This window comes from Dermacentor andersoni, chromosome 10, assembly GCF_023375885.2.
Source record: "Dermacentor andersoni chromosome 10, qqDerAnde1_hic_scaffold, whole genome shotgun sequence".
Classification (NCBI taxonomy): domain Eukaryota; kingdom Metazoa; phylum Arthropoda; class Arachnida; order Ixodida; family Ixodidae; genus Dermacentor; species Dermacentor andersoni.
The window spans coordinates 39,756,316-39,772,507 of NC_092823.1; the positions used below are offsets into that span (position 1 = coordinate 39,756,316).

Below are 16,192 nucleotides of genomic sequence, written 5' to 3' on the forward strand. Positions count from 1 at the left end.
CACATTGATGATTGGCCATGAAGCAAGTGGTTAAGGGAAACTGACAAGGAAGAGGGGAACTAATCATTTGTACAGTGAAACCACTGTTCGAGTCGCCTTTGTGCCCCGGCACACGTTCAATCTCACCGAGACGAGACCTCTTGAAGTGGCCTCGCTCGGATCCAAACCCTCGCTACTGAGTGATGATGCTCGTGATACAACAACAACAACTACAACAACAACAACAACAACAACAATAATAATAATGTGTCTGCATGTAACACAAATAACAAACAGGGCATGACACTCCAAGCCACACTGGCTTGTTGGACTGCCCGGCAGACCATAGAAGCACAAGCACACTAATAATACTGTGTTACATCACATTATTATGCTGATTGATTGATTGATTGAAAACTTTATTATTCCACCGAACCGGGGTGCCCGCCTCTTAATCTACACGTAGGTAGGGGGGGAGGACGAAGCAGTCCCCGTGCGTTTAGGATGGTGAGTCTTCACGGCCTCAGCGGCCAGGCGGTTTGCTCGAAGCTGGTCGTTTTCAGCCTCGCTCTGGAGCTAGGCCTCCCAGGCCTCTCTAGTGTGAATGTTTTCCTTGGCCCCTGGGGAGCCAGCACACTCCCATATTATATGGTCTAGCGTACCTTTTTGCTTACAAACTTTGCAGAGGGTGTCGTTATAGTCCCTCGTCTTTGTTTAGTAGATCCAATGTGGTGATGTATAATTGTTTCCCTGGAGGCGTAGCCAAATGCGAGCGTCCTCCAGAGAGAGAGACCGATGCGGAGGCGGAAAGGTTCTTCTTTCGCCTTTGTAATGATCGACAATTTCCCTGTACGTGATCATGCTATCTTTTATCCCTGGAACTGGCTGCTCTAGAGTTGCCCGGTGGTAGAGTGCTCGGGCGAGCTCGTGAGTGGCTTCGTTGCCTGGGACGTCTTCATGGGCCGGTACCCAAATAAATGTTATGTCCCTCCTGGGAGGGCTTTTGAGTAGAATGAGGAGGGCTTCTTCCGAGATTCTCCCTTTGTTAAAATTTCGGATAGCTAATTTGTTATCGCATAATATTACTCCCGCTTTTGTACCTGCACAAGCGAGCGCTACTGCAACCTCCTCGGCTGTACAGGCGTCCCTCGTGCACATCGAGCACGCTATCTTAACGCACCCGTTGCCATCAACCACCGTCGATACCGCAGCCCCGTCTCTCCCGCAAGCGGCGCCCACGTACGCTACGTTATGCGCCGGTGTGTTTTAGAGCGCAGCTCTTTGGCGTCCGTTCCTGGGTTTCGCGTCGTCGTCAGCGTTGTCGTCGGCCTCGTAACCAGCCCCGCCCCCCTTTCATCCCCCCAGCGCTAGCAGCGACCGACTGATACCGCTGGATGCCGCTGACGCCGCTAGAGAGTCAAGATAACGTGACTGCATAGAACACCGTCGCCGCCATGCAGAAAGAGGAGGAAAGGGTCCCCCCCCCCCTGTTCTTGTGTGGCGGATAGGGTGCTCTTCAGTTGCCGACGCGCCGGTTATTTCACGTAGGCCCCGGCACGTCGACGAATACGTGACCACCTTCCCACGGCTAGACCTGGTTCTTAGCGCTGCGGAAGCGAGGGTATCATATTGTTTGTGTCGGCATCGGCGGCGTTGTCCCTGAAACCAACTCCGCAGCTGGGGTTGACTCACTATCGGCGTCAGCGGCATCAGTCAGTCGCTGCTATCTCTTCCCTCCTCCCTTTATCGTGTTGTCCGCTTGCTGCGCGCGCTTCTGCCCCCATCGTTTGCCGCTGGGTGTACACGCCGCCCCCCTCCCCCCTCTTCCTGCGAGTCTCCGGTTGTCAAAGCGCCGGCTCGAACTTAATTCCTTTCTTCGCTCCTCCTCCAATGCAACCCCTGTGCGGTGGCAATCAGAGAGCCAGATCGGTGGCGGCGGATGTGTATATGTGCACCGCCCGAGCCGAAATTGCCGCTGCCGTTCGCCCTGTGCGGTGGCAATCAGAGAGCCAGATCGGTGGCGGCGGATCTGTATATGTGCACCGCCCGAGCCGAAATTGCCGCTGCCGTTCGCCACTGCGAAATTATCTTGCTGGTAGTAGCTGCCTACTTCGCCCCTACCGCACTCACGAAAGACGTCGTGCACTTCCTGCAACTCGCATTAACCGTCCATCGATCCACACCGATGTTAGTAGTGGGGGACTTTAATGTTGACATAAAGACAAACAGCAATTTCCTAACACTTATGCGGGAGAACATCCCGTTCCTCTCGCTCGTAACGCGTCCCACGGCTGTGACAACCTCGCGAGGCACTTGTATAGATCTCGTCTTTGAGAATCAAGCATTGGTGTACCAAGTCGAACATATATCAGTCTATTTCTCCGACCACAAAGCTTCCTTCATGACTGTCAAGAACTGTTAGTGGAGTCTTTGTTAAAGGAATACGTGTGAAAAATAAAAAAAAAAAATTCTGTGATAGCTCATACATGTGTTGCTCGATTTCGTTGCCTCAATCTATCGAAAAGGTGAAACAGCTTATTTGCTGCGCTCAAATTTCGCATTAGGAAGTAACGTAATCGTCGGTAATTTTTTTAAATTTTATTTACTAGAGCCTTAGCCCTGTGAGCTCTCCTCTCTTTGTTGTAGATAGCGTGCATATTTTTAGGTAGGGGGGCGATTCGGAAGCATTTACGCACGTCCAACAAAGATTTGAATAGACGTCAAGAAGGAATGCAAAATTAACAAATCAAGCATTGAAGAAAATACAACGCTGAACTCAGATAATCGAGTTACAAAGTGTAAATATAAATAGAAATCGCTCTAAAATACTGGTCAGTCAGCGCTTAGAACTGATTGATGAAGAGATGCTTGGCCTAGACAGTTGAAAGTATCGAGGCATAAAAAGTTAACCGATCAAATCAAAGTAACATTCCAGGCGTTACAAAATGCAGGATTATGTATTTTAGCTGGCGCACCAGAATATGACGGACAAGGAAATCACTAGACCAGATGTGTCTGGAAATGACAATATGCATATAACATTTAATACGGCGAGTAGTAAAGCCTTTGCGATCAGCAAGGGGAACAACAGAACGGTTCAAGACTTCTCGAATCACTACGTCTACAGGTGCAGAGCTCGCGGCTCTCCACAGTGCACTTCATGTGATTAATACAGAGCGTTATAGAAAATTGACAGTCTTCTGCGATTCAAGGCCCGCCTTACAATGTTTGGAGTTGTTTCTCCGACAAGGAACTCATGAACAATTGAGGTGCGAAAATGTGGAACTTATCCTTCACTTGAGAGAAACAGACCATGATAGACATGGAGACACAATCTCTCCAATGCTATTCACTGCGAAGGTTTAGGAGTAAGGATCGACGGCGAATACTTCAGCAACCTTCAGTTTGCCGATGACTTCGTTCTATTCAGCAACACTGCGGACGGTTCGCAACAAATGATTGAGGACCTTAACAGGGAGAGTGTAGAGTGGGGTTGAATATTATTATGCAGAAGAACAAAGATAATGATAAATAAACTGGTAAGGGAACAAGGGTTCAAGATCGCGAGCCAACCTCTAGAGTCTGTGAAGGAGTATGTTTACGTTGGTCAACTAATGACAGGGAACGCTGACCATGAGAAGGAAATTCAGAGAAGAATAAAAATGGGTTGGATCGCATACGGCAGACATCGTGAGCTCCTGAGTGGGAGCTTACCGTTATCAGTGAAAGGGAAGGTATACAATCAGTGCATTTTACCGGTGCTGGCATATGGGGCAGAGACTTGGAGACTGACAAAGAAGCTTGAGAACAAGTTAAAAACCGCACAAAGAGCGATGGCACGAAGAATGCTAGATGTAACATTAAGAGACAGAAAGAGAGCGGTTTGAGTCAGAGAGCAAACGAGTATAGACGATATTCTACTACACATTAAGAGAAAGAAATGGCGCCGGGGAGGTCATGTAATGCACAGATTAGATAACCGTTGGACCATTAGAATGACAGAATGGATACCAAGAGGAGGGAAGCGCAGTAGAGGACGGCAGGAGACTGAGTGGTGCGACGAAATTAGAAAATTTGCAGGTGCTAGTTGGAATCGGTTGGCCGAGGTCAGGGGTAATTGGAGATCGCAGGGAGAGGCCTTCGTCCTGGCAGTGGACATAAAATAGGATGATGATGATAATGATGATTATGCTGATGATGATGAGCACTTTTTAACGAATACCAGTCCATTTCGTTATCATTGGGAATGACGACGCAGATAATGGAGCTCGGGCGTTAATTAAACATAGAATACCGGTGTATCCCCATTGATCTCTCAAGCACAGATCCTGTGCGACACCTTCGCATTCTAGCACGCACTCTCTCGGTAGCTCTGTATGATACCGCACATACAAGGTGCACCATATAGCACAGATTAAACCATTCGCTCCAACTCGGATCTACAGCCGGAATGCACCGACGCGAAGCATCTCTTCTTTGTCGGTTGCGCTTGGGAGTGGCCTTAACAAAAGCTTATTCAGCATTAATTGGAATGACTGACAGTCCTACATAAACGAGAAGAAAGGGGGTTAACCGAGCTGCCCGATTTTTATTAGTCATACCACAAAAAGTCAACAAACGCTGACACCAAGGACAGTATAGGGGAAATTACTTGTGCTTAATGAATGAAAATGAGAAACGATAAATTAATGGAAATGAAAGTGGATGAAAAAACAACTTGCCGCAGGCGGGGAACGATCCCACAACCTTCGCATTTCACGTGCGATGCTCTACCGCGGTGCCGTTTCCCGTCCACTTTTTTGGGTGTTTGTGTTTCGTTGTAGTACCCTGGGAGTAAAGTCCCTTGATAATTTGAAAGTACCGCCACCCTTTGAACTCTGCCGCCGCCAAGCGTCCCCCCCGCGCGTCAACTAGTTTTGCCCCCGTTTTTCTGCACAACAATTGGTCTCCCGGCCGTTGCCCTTGGAAACGCGCGGATCTTTCGTTTTGCTTGTGCGTTGCTTTTTCGTTCGCGCCATTTATCTCCTCAGCTCCGGTGGCTCAGTGCCTCAGCTCGGCGTAGCGAGCGTTGTACGTTGTTTCCTACTGTCTGTGCTTGCGCATGTCGCGCTGTTGCGCATATAGCTGCAGCAAGACGCCTGAAGATGGTTATGACGTGTGGGTGTGTTTTCGGTCGGCGAACGCGTTCGGTCTGCACTGTAGCGTTTTACGGCGCTGTGTTTCGTGCTCGCAAGCTCATAGCGGGAAAACGAAATGCACCAGCGATTTGGTTGCTGTTTCTTTCCCCTTGTTTGGGCGTCGCTCGTGGAGAAAAGGCAAAAAAATATGTCAGCAGCAGCTTCCAAGTCTTGCGTGCCGGGATCACCATATGCGAACGGGCTACGTGCTTTCGCTTCGACCACCGAAACTGGGCAATTTATTAAATAGGAACAATCGCGCAGTATGTCCACCGTAACATTGAAGCGCCGCAAAGGCAGCGTGCGCGTTTATGGCGAGCGTTTACTGACTGCCGTAAATGGAAGAGTTTCGGCCTGGCGGAGATATGTCATCCCAGACGCATTATACGGTAGCACGGGTAAACTTATCAAAAAACGACAGCGCTGGTGACACTGGAACGAGCCATAACACGCAAGCAACATGTTTACTTCTCTCTATATGAAAAATAACATGTACAAAACCTTTTGTGGTGATTACATCGCACCAATCAATTGAATTATGGGGTTTTACGTGCCAAAACCACTTTCTGATTATGAGGCACGCCGTAGTGGAGGACTCCGGAAATTTCGACCACCTGGGGTTCTTTAACGTGCACCTAAATCTAAGTACACGGGTGTTTTCGCATTTCGCCCCCATCGAAATGCGGCCGCCGTGGCCGGGATTCGATCCCGCGACCTCGTGCTCAGCAGCCCAACACCATAGCCACTGAGCAACCACGGCGGGTCACCAATCAACTTTATGGAGAACTTACAGGACATTTATTAGCGTTTTTTAGAACTTGGCGTAACACGTGGCTCCAGCAGCAACGCTATTTACTCCTACGCCTTCCGATACTCCGGTTTGTAATTAACCTCGGCGGGCCGGCCCGAGAGGTCTTCCAAGCACCCAGCGTTCCGATCCTCAGATGAACCTGGCAACACTACCGCCGCTTCACCGAGAACAATTACCGCTCGGACAGCGCGAAATTCAGGTTCACGTGCCGAGTGTTAGAGAAGACGTCACTCTCTTGTTGAGGGCGGCGACTGATGCACTGGTTGGATCGGTCTCTGCTTTATTCATGGACAACCTTGGCCTGAGTGCCCCTCGCGTGATTAAAGGCGTCCCAGAGCAGCACCATATCCTAAGGGTACGCCATCCCCCTTCCCGCCCACCTGCCTCTAACCTTCGATTACCCCCTACAGAGGAATGGTCATCCTGCTGCCATGTGCCCATACGTCTACAAGTGTCTGAAAAACAACACAAGTGGAACCCTGGACTGAGGGTGGCGACGTTAGTGCGACTATAGCAATCTATCTTACGATTGGTGTGTAATTGATGAAATGTTTTATTAGGTACGATGAATATTGATTGACTGATTTTATTGAAAATAAATATGCTTCCATATTATATTTTATTCAGGCATCTCAATCGATATAGGTTCATTCGTTATGACGATTATTGTGATTATGATGATGGAAGTAATGCTATAAGGAAAGTTGTGTTAAGAAAAATTGCGTAGTGTTTGTTGAGTTGATTGACGAGCTGTCTTTAATTGCCCTATATACATTTCTTCGCATAGATTTTTTTTATACACACATATGTACACAGAGGTACATTTTAAGATGAAGTGTCTTGTTAGTTCTCCACCACCAGCACTGGTCGAAGGCACGGCATCGCCATGAGCGACATGGCCATTGAATGAATTGCCGTAGTGAATAGTGGAATGGCCAATCATTAAGCGGACGCGCCCGACTTCGATGGCATACTTTCTATTTACTATGATGTTATAATGCTACACGTTCCTTGTGTCGTCTTGACCCACAAATTCTGGGAGATTGGCCAGGAATGAGCGAATGCCACTATCGTATACCCAGTGACCCAAGTTGTCTACTAAGCGAGGCAGCAGCCATCAGCAAGTTTATTCTGGCACATACCCAGTGGCTCAAGCTAGTAGCTAACTTGGGTCACAGGTATGTGAAAGAGATTAGATACTAACAGCATGCTAATCGCGCTCCTCAAAGACTCCAGAACAGGGGGGCAGGGGGAGTATGGAGTGCGGAGTACGACGCAGTCTAAACTACATGTGAGGCGTAGGGAAAAAGGCGGTTGTTGTTCCGGAGATGAGTTAGAAATTCGTAGAACCTGCTCGGAACGGGCTGCCTCCCACATTTCTCACTGCGCTTGTAATGCAGTGACAAACTGTAGTGGTGGACTCACGGAGAGAAAGAAAGAAATGGTCTCTTTAAAAAGAACACATGGTACTGTATTATGGAGAAGTATAGACGGCATCTTTCAGAGCTTGGACACATTGGCTATCATAACAAAACTTTATATTGCATGCATTTAAACGAATCAGATACGTATTAAACATACCGATACATGAAAAATACGAAAATAGAGAATAACTGCTACTTTCTGAAAACATAGATTCAAGGCTACTGTCATACAGCTGCTTTAAAACTGATACGAGCATATTAGAGGTAGCTTCGTAAAGTTCGAGAAGACGACACCACCGATGGGGTGCGCACAATCCTCGTGCTGCTTTTCACTTCTGCTCGTGGTCGGTGCAAAATTTACGGGATGTCTTAGTACTGCCAGGAATGCTGCTGGCAAGGCTTTTTCGGCTCTTCCTGCCGGATGTCTTGGAGCTCTCCGAGCTTGAACTCTTGAGCGCCTTTTCTTTAGTCTGCCGAACTAGGGTCCGCTTCATGTGGTCCACAGTCATTCTGGTGGAGTCCGAAGCTAGCCTGGTCACGATTTTCGCTTCCTCCACCACTGTAGTGCGTGGCAGGGTACGGATGACACGCAGACAGGCGAAGAGGAGCAGTCCCGTCACGGCAAAAAGCACGTCTTCGTGTCCGGTCGGCTTCAGCGCGAAAGTCAAGGACGCGCACATGGCCCCGACGCGTGAACTGGCGAGCGCCCAACAGATTCCGCCTCCCCGCACGGCCGACGGGAACAACTCGAGCACATATGTGTAACAGTGGATGAAAATCACATTTGACGCGCCCTGGGATAGCACGAGCAAGACATTGGTGATAGTGCCGAGTCTGGCGCCGGCGGTGATACTCAGCGCGCATTGGATGATTCCCGTCAGCACGAAGCAACTGGTAAGGACCGTAATAAGGGCGACGCCGGTCATCAAGAAGTGCATGACAGCGTACGTCAACAGCGTGACGACCACCGTGAGGCCCGGGATCCAGAATTCCCCCAAACGCGCCGTCGAGAAAGCACTGACGTGAAAGACGAAGGATATGCAGAAGCAGACAGAGAACATGGCGAACGCTCGACGTCGGAGGGAGTGACAGTCGATCAAGTCGTCTTTGTCTGCGCCTTCCTCACCCGTGCTTTTCTCGACCTGTTCCCTGAGTTTTCGCACGAGACAGGCGGTGGCCGCAAGCGGGAAGTTGTTCGTCTTGGCAGCCTGCATCATGACTGCTTCTGCCGCGTCGAGCCTTCCTTTCGCGACAAGCCAGCGGGGAGACTCTCGTGCTGCAGACAAAGCAGGGAGCAGAAAAGCCGTCGGAGCGAGGAGGATGACCTGCTTCAGACGCCAGTCGACGACCATTGATGTGACGATGGCTTGCCAAACCTTGCCTATCGCCGCACTTACAACCGCCAGGAACAGGACCTGGTGCGGCCTGTGCGTGTGCGTCATGACCTCGAATGGAATCAGGAATGCAAAAGCCGCGTATCCGGCGACGCTGGCCCCGTTAAGGAAACGTGCCATGGCGTAACTCACGTAACTTGTCGCCACCATGGTCCACACCGTGCAGGTCACCACCGCCACGGTGGAGCCCACGAGCATGGATGTCCTGCCGACGTAGTCCACGAAGGCTCCGAGCAGAATAGGCAAAATTGCAGAACCGGTATTCTGCAGGGTGACAAGGGCTGCCGGCAGGAAACGTCGGTGGCACACCATGTTCCAATAACTGACCGCACTGGTCTCCGCCGTCCGAACGTCGTAGTCCCACTCTTCACAGGGCGCATCGAGTGTGTCGTTGGTGTCATCGAGCTCACGCTGGCCTAGGAAGCATCTGCTGTACCACCAGCCGGCCTCGGCAGGTCCAGCGCCAATCTTCCTATCTTCAATGGGACTGCTGGGGTCAGCGGGGGGCTTGCAGCGTTCGTAAACGCGGCAGCGGCTGAAGCGTCCGTCGGCCTCTGTCGGTATCGCAATATTCTTCCAATCGGCTGCAGAGATGTTGGAGCCGGCTGGCGGCTTGCACCAATGGTCGACGTCATTGGTGAGGAGGGGAACCAAGGCGGTTTGACTAGTAAGCGAAAAGACTCCCAGAAGAATCAGAAGGAGCGTCCTCTTCTGGAAAGGCCCGTGGCCGAAGCCTTCTTCGCTGTCAAAGGATTCGCTTGTTCGTAGATCAACGCCGGCCAGCCGCTGTGGTAGAAAGAGGTCCATGGCCTGGTTGCAAGGGGCGGCACTTGGGGTTTACATGGCTTGAACGAACTATATGTGAAGACTTCAGACGAGAGCTATCTGTACGGACCGACCGAAGCGAAGGAGTCTTTTTTCTTCTTCTTGAGCGCGCGCTTTTGGTTGTGTCCGTTGTCGCGTGCCCTTAGACGGGGTCCTCTTCTTTCATTACTGCTTACAGAAAGAAAAGTCGTTAATGTGCTTTAAACTTTCTTCTCCTGCGTTGTCAGAGAGAAAAAAAAATATCTATTGATAGCTCCAGCTTCAAGGAATAAATAATGAATCTCATCAATGTCTATGTTTTTGTCTTTCACAGGGCTTCGCAATCATGACAGGGCTAGACGAAAGCCCGTTGTCGGTGTACACCATGTAGGTAGGAAAGAGATAGAAGGGAGTATACCGCAACCCGATTTAATCCAAACTTGAAGGCCCAACACATGATCGCACGTCAAAGTGCTTGGTTGCGTCTAGTGTTACTGCTGTGGCTGCACGCAGACCCAAGGCAGGCCAGCGGAACAAGCAAGCACCGAATAAAATCTACTGGCATAGCTACTGGGAACCAAACGTTTCAGGAAATCTTGATTCTTGCTCCGTGATCTCAACGCAAAGGTCGCGTGTTTGCTTGCCAAAGCTGGCTGTGAGACGTAATACTCCCTCCTACAGTTTTCCTTCCTCTATGGTGATCACTATGTGTTTCGAGAACGAGAAAGGTAGATACATAGACAGGTTAACCATACCTTGCACAGGAGGAAGAAATATGGGTATATAGTTATCAGGGGTAAGGAATATGTGAAAATACAAACAGAAGGAAATAATGAGCATTATGAGACTGTCCCAGTTCTTACGATCAGCTATGATACTCCATTGGACACACAGAAGAGATGTTACCTCCTATGACAATTTTTTCTGAGTACATTTGTTGGAGAGCCGAGCCACGAGAAGAAAAGCCGTTTAAACCTTATTAGTCTGCGCCTGCAAAGATGTTTATTGAAGCCGTAATGAAGGCCTGTTCGGCGAAATTTTTGAAGAAATTTTTTGTCCGTTTGGTTGGAGACAGTTGAATTGGACTAAGGTCACCCTTGCTGCCGCTATCTGCATGTGATCACATGCACCTTTTTTGGCCATCAGAATTTAGTTCGCATGGGTGCCACCACCTGGCGTATTGACCTTAAAGTTTGCAAACTTCCCCGCGATGACCTAGTGATGACGTCAACTAAACAAACATTAAAGAATTTGAAGCTATTCCTGGGGCCTGAACTTCGCCCCAATGCTTTTCCCACAGGCTTTATCTCTGTTACTGATAAAGAGTAGCCGCCTGCTGGCTCGAAATGACTTACCCTTTGAGCATTTAATCGCGACTCGGAAAACAAAGTGATGACTATTTCCGAGGGTTTCAGAGGCTTCCCGAAAGAAAGCCACGGTTCTGTTCCATTTAGTCTGCGAAGTCAGCTTGCTAGGATAATCGTCGGCAGCGCTCCGCGGCACCTTTTTTTCAGTCGGAACGTATTCCGTATTTGCTGCTAAGACTTACCATCCGAATGTCGCACATAGGCTTTGAGAGATGCCATTGTGGACGGCTCTTGATTTTGAGTTATCGTTCTTGTTAAGGTGCGCCAAATTATTTCCTAGTAAATTTTCCTATCCGGACTCATGGGCTACCGCAGCAGCTGCCAACCGAGAAAGGATGTGCTTAAGTATTAAGATAGACACATGAACAAGTCGGTTTGTCTCCTTGAGGCATAAGGTACGACAAAATAATAGTGCAAACTGTGTCGTCATTCGTTAGCACGCTATGGCCGAAGCTCGTCACAATAGTACGTGACATTTACTGGCCAGCGGGTCAGTTACACCTTTGGGTATGATACATTACATGCAGTTAGTTCTCAGGCTATTGGAACGTCATTGTTATCCAGGTACCTTGAAGAAGACGGTTACTTAGGACGATTGGGCTGTGATTCGTGGGATCTGTCTGTTCTCCATATTGTCTGCCATGCTTCCGTTCGACCTTTACAATGTAGCCGCAGTGTAGATTTGCATATATCGAAAACCACAAAGCTTGCCCACATACCCAAAGGCAACGTGCACAACTCGTCACATTATTTGCACTCGCGAGTTGAGCGACTGTCAAGAATAAAACTATGGAATGTTGGCGGTTGGAGGAAGGCGAGATTCGGCACAGGAAACAATTTGTTCGCATCCTTATCGCGCGAAGATCTGTACCAGCCGACGAAGAGTGAATCATGGAGTTCTCTGTTGGTCTTGTGATAGAGTGAATGCCCTTGATTTCAGCACCGATTCACGATGTAAGAGAGGACCAGGCATCTCGCTCATATGGGCAGTTGCCAGTTACTTTACAGTTGTCGGGCACTAGCGTCGGCTACAAGACTTACGGAGCCTCTGTTCAACGCCTGCCGACATTCTCACCTTATTTCGCACATATGGCTTCAGCTGAACTGCTTCCGCAGTCAACTTGTCTGTGCAGGAATTCGGCCACCTTGTCAACGTTGAGTTTTTATCGTTAACCTGACAAATTTAGTAGCCCTGAGATGTCCAGCGGTTTGAACTTTGCCATGATGCCCGCATTTTTGTTGGCCTCCGTTTATAATTTTTGAGATTTTAAATGCGTAAGCATTTATATGCCTCTTTACCTAACGATGAAACCTGTCCGTCGCTCCGTCCGTCCGTCACGTAAGACGTTCGCTTTCAAGATAGGGCCCGCAGCAGTGAACGAATTGACCTTCGTGCTGCCTCTCGCTTCAACGCGAACGAAGCGGCGAGAACACAAGGCGCACGAAGCTATCAACACTCGTTGTGCCGTGTCCCCATCACAGACCGCTCACAAGATATGGCCCACGCGCCGCGCCATATGCGCCTGCCACTGAAGTACGGCTGAACACGGTTGATAATGGTCCCTGTCGCTGCAGCGCTGTCGTTTAAGCTGCTCGGATCAATTTTCATAACATTGATAATGGCACCAGGCTGCGTGGAGATGAGCAAGTGGTGCAATGCTCACGCACACTTAGACAACACCCAGGGGGCTTTCTGCGTAAATCTTTCGTAGGTGTTGTAACCATAGCACGCCCCCGGACCACGCTGCTGAACAATTCATTTTCTTGAGTCCTTCTGCAACCTTCTGCCTTCTTTCTCTTCATCACCTTACTGAATTAACCATTCAGTCTAGCCTATGTCTATGGCCACGCTCGCACGTAAGCCCTCAATGATCGGACGGCTATGAGACTGAAGTATTTTAAAGTCAAATTTTCCGTGGACACCACAGCCATTTTTTCCACTTTCAAATAAACTACTCCATTAAAGAGCGCGATTCTGAACCGTATCATTTTCAAAATATTGTCGTTATTTGCTGGTAAACAGTCGCGCGTAGTCATGTGTCATTATGTCCTTTCGGGTATTCATCACTGCGAGACTCAAATGGCGGAATGAGCCAGTCTGCTTTGTGCCTTCAGGAGTAACCTTAACAGGTTTCCAAAACGCTATTGGTCTCTACAGTTTGCCACATACCTGCAAGACTGTTTTTTCCAACCTATACATTGTTTGCGCGCTCAACAGCTATACTGTGAAGGTGCTTCTTTTTTACTACACTGTACTAATAGGCCAACTCGTTTCGACTTCTGTTTATTTCGTAATGCCATATTCTTGCAATCGTATGTAATGTACACAGGGTACTAGAGCACCCTCAAATGTAATGTTTTCGCTTTTCGTCATAGCATGCCTTCATTCTTATGCAAATGATCAATATAACTTGAACTCATTTCCTCAGCACTAAACAAAGAATAAAAACGCTGTCGTCTTTTTTAACAACATCAACAAGGGGCGTAGTACTCAACCATCTGACGCCTTCATTCGCAAGCCTGCTTTTTTGCAGTCTTTGATCTTGTACCGTAGAAACGTCCTCCTGATTCCTCTGATATGAAGTTGTTATCCGCGAGCACCCGAGATAAACCGTCATCACACAACTGCATGATGGTTTGGCGACAGGCGACCACGGCGTGTCACGCATGCATAAGACCAAGCTGATTCTTGTGGCTTGGTACATGCTATTCTGTGCGAAGTTATTCGCCTCATACGAACACAGCCAGAGCTTGAAAAAGTCGTGCATTGAAGCTGATTGTCTTCTTCAGTTTGTTGAGGTACCATAGGAGCGCTTTCATTAAGACAGCTTTTAACTCACTCGGCCCTTTCTCTCCGTTCATCTTCGCAACGTGTGTGTCTGTCTGGGTGGCTACCAAATACGACCAATGGTAAGCTACCACTCAAGCCTTCACGGCTACACGTGCTGCTGATGTCGCAGGCTTTCTTCAGCATGGCGCGTATGTCCAATATGGCGATGCTCGACCCCCGCTATCGCGGTTTTTTCTCGCTGCTATCCCTCCAATGCCATCGCAGAGACTGCTCACTCGTGCTAGACATAATACAAGCAGGCAGCGCTCCTAACGAAGTTTCAGTCACGCGCTGGTCCACATGCGGTTGACGTACATTTCCGCTGATCATTGGGATAGAATCATGGCCATGTCTTTGGTGACATTCGCGTGTAACTCCTTGCTATACGACACCACTTTTTAGTGATCAATTTTTCTTTTTCTCGACCCGAACATACAACTTTTCCGCCGAAAATACTTTTGGCATCAGGTGCGACCTCTGATGATAATTTAGGTCCTCGAGGCGGCATTTCCCTGACTAATCACACAAAGGAACACACTTATTCGCACTTATGCGCTTAACAGCAATACCGAAAATCTTTATGCGATAGTCACACTTGGATCGCCCGCTAATCACCATAACCGTTTGCGCTTGCCAGTTGCCCTGGTTGCGCCCTGAATCCGTGTTGTGCGCCTGCGATCTTACCATACGTAAGGGGCCTTATTGAAGGCTTACTATAAAACCAATACAGTACACGTTTTCCTTGTGTTTTCGTCGCTTAGCACCTCTCAATTGCCGACATCTAAAAATATTTAAACATATAGATAGGAATTAGTATGTAAAGCGTGTAGAATGATGGGCACTGTAACACCCAGTTACGCGTCTTTTATTGTTTTTTTGAACGTTTTTTTACCAATGTAAATCACTCGAGTGTAACTTAGAGATTGTTTGACGTCTTACTTAGCGTAGTTCTTCCAGAAGCCTCTCGATCGAGTATGAACGATACTTCTGCAGTATACTGACGCAAGACAATACACAGCTCATATGGAGTAAGCTAGTAAGCGTTTTTAAAAATCCTCCTAAATAACATATAATATCACGATTTATAACCGTAAAGTTGGCGCGCGAGCAAAGGACTGATTTGAGGACGCCGACAAAAAATACTATACTAATGTCTTATTTATAAGACCCATAAATCTGGTCAAACGATTCCCTTAGTTCCAACAGGCATTAAATGCTCAAAAAATAGCAGTGCCCTGTGTCCCAGTTTCAACCCCAGTCTCTCCTGTGTAACGTTGGCGATGCTACCTTTGTTTGTAGACTTCTTTTTGTGAGAACAGAAACTGTGGGAAACGTGGTAGACAGGAAATATAGTGCAAACTGCATTGCGAATTGAACCTTACCGGACTTCATGCACGATCATGGGTTGCATATGTAGTTATGGGTTTTTCTTGTCTCTCTAATGGGCCGTAGGCAGCCCTCCTTATTATAAAGAAAAAGTACAAACTACATTGGAAGATTCCATAGATGTTTTTATTATTAACTTGCACGTTGGTGAATGTGATCGGCATTGTAGTCCAATCTTACCAACAGATTATGTTTCTCTCCAAGTGCAGCCGAACCTTCCACACAACCGTTTTATCTAAATGACTTTCATACCTTCAGGAAAATGGAGGCAGACGCCAGGAAATTCTGATGTCGACACAGATTTATAGGTTATTTTCATGATTGCGATAACAGGTATCCTCAAGCCCTTGTCTCGTATCACAGTCTGGGTTAGCAGCGAGAAGCACACTGCTTGATCATGTCGAATCAGGCACACTCGACTCCGCTGTGCTTTAATGTGGCAACGGCGAAGTTCTGAAAACTTGGTTGGCCGTGCCAACTGGTTTATTTTGGCGCACCGTCGACAAACGTTGTCGTCAGGCCGCCGCCTCATTCTGAGCTTCACCATCACGGGAGTGCACAGGAAGCTTTCTTCACAAGGAGTTCCACCGGGATTCGAACCCGTGCACTGATAAGATGTGCACTTGGGAGATTGGTAGGCTGACAACTAAGCTACCGCCTCCCCACGCCACCTTCGATTTACCTGCCTTTCTCGTTCACGTTTTCGTCTCCGACGCGGACAGGTAAGAAGTAAAGGTTGCTGAAGATGGCGTGAGTGGCTGACTGACACTTGACATTCACTCGGTGAGGCTGTTCTCATCGGAGCGCAGGCAGGCGTGCGGCTGCGTGCAGATCGTCGTCTCACCTTTTTGTAAATTTGCGTTCACTGACTCGCTGGTCAAAAAAGTGATATACTGTTTCATTTTTTTCTTGTTTTCTCCTATTAAAGCGAAGAAACTCATCCATGACTTTAAGGTAGACCAGCGTCATCACCCGCGAACTAAACACTCATTTACACAAATAGCGAATTAAAAAAAATAA

The 16,192-nt window shown here is 48.2% G+C and overlaps 1 protein-coding gene across 1 annotated transcript; it reads right to left on the reverse strand.

Moving 5' to 3' along the window:
- Window positions 1–7,720: 7,720 nt before the first annotated feature.
- On the reverse strand, window positions 7,721–9,592 carry LOC126519031 (solute carrier family 22 member 7-like). The gene has a single exon (XM_050168642.1). The coding sequence runs from the start codon at window positions 9,590–9,592 to the stop codon at window positions 7,721–7,723; it is 1,872 nt and encodes a 623-aa protein (XP_050024599.1).
- Window positions 9,593–16,192: the final 6,600 nt, after the last annotated feature.